The sequence below is a fragment of the Rana temporaria genome, chromosome 1 (genome assembly GCF_905171775.1).
Source record: "Rana temporaria chromosome 1, aRanTem1.1, whole genome shotgun sequence".
NCBI lineage: Eukaryota > Metazoa > Chordata > Amphibia > Anura > Ranidae > Rana > Rana temporaria.
Genome location: NC_053489.1, coordinates 621,837,417 through 621,840,791, shown reverse-complemented (window position 1 = coordinate 621,840,791; position 3,375 = coordinate 621,837,417). Strand labels below are relative to the sequence as shown.

At 42.6% G+C, this 3,375-nt stretch overlaps 1 protein-coding gene across 1 annotated transcript; it reads left to right on the top strand.

The window, feature by feature from the left end:
• The first annotated feature begins 1,075 nt into the window (after positions 1–1,075).
• LOC120942822 (protein ALP1-like) lies at positions 1,076–2,541 on the top strand. The gene is made up of 2 exons (XM_040355750.1): positions 1,076–1,341; positions 1,659–2,541. The coding sequence occupies exons 1-2, from the start codon at positions 1,076–1,078 to the stop codon at positions 2,539–2,541; spliced, it is 1,149 nt and encodes a 382-aa protein (XP_040211684.1).
• Positions 2,542–3,375: the final 834 nt, after the last annotated feature.

Genomic DNA, 3,375 nt, shown 5'->3' with positions numbered 1-3,375 from the left:
AATTTGAACATATCAAACAGCTAAGCTAGTCCCCTTTGTTAAAAAAAAAAGGTGACACTACCACATTACAACAGCCACGACAAAATATTAAACAGGGAGGGGGGGGGCAATAGCGATGGAACCCCTATTTTTATAGCCCTAAACGGGCCGGTTCTGTCCAGTTTAAACAGGCTTTTCCTGGGCATTTACACAAGACCCAGGAGAGGTCACCTGTACCCCTCTCGTGAATTCCACTGTGTTGCCCCTAAGAGCGTTAGGCTCCTCAGGGGGGACTTGAAACTGCCATTCCCGTCGCTCTCCCATGAGAAAAAGGGGGGCTAAAAACTGCCTTCCCCCTTTTCCTATCATTCTGTATATTAAGATGCTGCAAAGCAGCACATCTCTTGTCCTGTATGTCAGGTATAATTCTCAATATCTAATATTATTCTGTATATAAAGATGCTGCACAGTAGCACTTCTGTAAGGGCTCATGCACACAACCACAAAATAAATGCAGCTTTTATCAGCTGCATCCAGGCTCAGACATCCGACCCTCAGCCCAAGTGTAAAAACAGTCATAGCCACTGTCAGTCTGTCATTGGTTTAGCAGCTGCAGATATTGCATGCCCCAGTCATTCCAGCTGCAGAATCTGCTAATTCCTGCCACCAGTGGCTACATTTAAACGGCCATGTGAAGAAGGCCTTAGGCCCCTTTCAGACGGACGGCTGTTTTGCCGCAGTTAAAAGCGCTACAAATGTTTTGTGAAATTCAATGCTCCAGGCACTGCGATTAGCTGCATTTGCACTGTGCGATTACATGCGTTTACGTGCGGCCGCGTTTAGCTGCGGTATTCATTTCCATAGCAACCCTTTCTATTTTTTTTTGTTTTTGTTTGGTTCCCTTGAATTCTACCCATGATGCATTTCGGTCCTCTGCATTTCAAAACATCTATTTCCTGTCTCCTTTGTTCCCTGGCTGAGTGTGTGTGTTGGAGTTTGGAGTGAGAGGAGCGTTCTGTGTATTGTATTGAGATCTTTCAAGATGAATGCATGTATGGGTAGTTTGATGGCAATACTCATCTTGCTATTCATGAAAATGAAGAGGAGAAGAGCTATCGAGTCCAGAAGACGTCTCCGTCGTTACTGGGTGCATCCTTTAACCTCACAGCGTCTTTCTATTGGCTACTTTGCCCTGATGTTCGGTGAACTTAGAACCCATGGTGATAAGTTCTATAACTACACAAGGATGTGGATGGAGAGTTTTGACGAATTGTTGGGGCTTGTTCGAGGACGAATCATCCGACAAAGGACCAACATGGGACGATGCATAAGTGAGGAAGAACGGCTGTTACTTACTTTAAGGTAGGTTTTTCATATCATTCATGCACATGCTGGTGTACCAATATGGACAATAGTGTATGTGTGATTGTATATCTATTTACTTGCTATATATAGATTCCCTCTCTCCCTCTCCCTCTCCCTCTCTCCCTCTCTCCCTCTCTCCATTTTTCTTCCATCATTTTCGTCTTTGATGAAAAGTCTCCAGCTAAGCCGCTGCTTTTTTTTTTTCCAATTCATAATTCTATTTATGTGTATCGTAATACAGAACTCTATTTATGTGTAATACAGAACTCTATGTATGTGTATCGATTGAATTGTTCTTAATTATTGTATTGCAGATACCTTGCCACTGGAGCGAGTTTCACCTCACTTCATCATCAATTCCTAATGGGGATTTCAACTGTGTCAACCATAGTACATGACACCTGTATTGCCATTTGGGAGGAGTTGAAGAGCACAGTCATGCCGGAACCAACAATCAGCTTGTGGGAAGAGATAGCGGAGGAGTTTTGGGAGAAGACAAACTTTCCGAATTGTATTGGAGCATTAGACGGGAAACATATCAGGCTCATCAAGCCACCAAACTCTGGTTCCCGCTATTTCAACTACAAGAAATATTTCTCCATTGTGCTGCTGGGACTGAGTGACGCAAACATGCGCTTTGTAGCGGTGGATGTTGGAGCATACGGGAGCTCTGGAGATTCACAAATTTTTAGAAATTCCATGATGGGACAGCGTCTGCAGTATGGGGATTTTAATGTACCACAGCCAAGGCCTCTACCTGGTACTGCTGGACCAGATCTACCCCTAGTAGTGCTAGGAGATGAGGCATTTGCCTTATCCACTCACCTCCTCAGGCCCTATACTAGGCACGGTCTTACTGCCAAGAAGCGCATCTTCAATTACCGCCTGAGCCGTGCACGCAGAATGGTGGAGTGCGCCTTCGGTATTTGTACAGCTAAATGGCGTGTACTGTTGACGGCAATGCACTTGGAAGTGGATCACGCTGTCAATGTGGTTTTGGCATGCTGTGTTCTCCATAACTTTCTAAGGGGAAAGGAGATTGCACACAATGAACCACCGTTACCTGTTTGTGAAGAGCACAGAGGGAGTGTTACTACCAGTCGCCCAAGCAATCATGCTCTACAAGTCCGTGAACATTTTTCAGATGTTTTCCTTTCCGATGATGGACAGCTACCGTGGCAGTACGATTATGTTTAGTCTACTATTTTTTTTTAACCATTACATCAACCTTTTTATAATATCACTGTTTACATTTTTTTTCTGTAAAAAAATTTGTAGTTGACAACTTTGTCCAATTAAATCGGATTTATTTTTTCTTTGTTATACACTTTGTTAATTTTTGTATCACAAATGTGTAAATCATTACAAAAGAACGATGCTTACAAAATATGGTTGCTTGCATCTATACAAAACAATACAAAACTATTTTTTTTATAATATTCCTTATGAACATGCATTTTTCTTCAAGTAAAACATGACACAGAACATTTCCAAAAAAATATAAAGTGACCCATTAGAACAGGGATATGCAATTAGCGGACCTCTTGATGTTGCAAAACTACAATTCCCATCATGTCTCTGCCTCTGGGTGTCATGCTTGTGGCTGTCAGAGTCTTGCTATGCCTCATGGGACTTGTAGTTCTGCAACAGCTGGAGGTCCGCTAATTGCATATCCCTGCATTAGAACATTCCAGAGATATTCCTGATGTGTTGTTAGAAAATCTTTTTTTCACTAAATAGATGTGGACATTAGGTGCATGAACAAAAACTGAAAGTGAAGTTCTACCCTGCCTGAAAAAATATAAAAAAAAATATAAAAACAAATTGCCCAAAAACATTGGGGTAGGCGATGGGTCTTCTACCTTTGTCCTCCTACGGCACGAAAGCAGCCGGCACATTCACGAAGAGTGATGCTGCTCGCACACTGCCAGTTTCCTGATGGCGGCATCGAAAGCTAGCAGGATAGAGGGATTGTCCTCCGGGGGGCAGTTTAGATCAAAGGGGTTAATTTAATAAGGCAAAACAACTTAA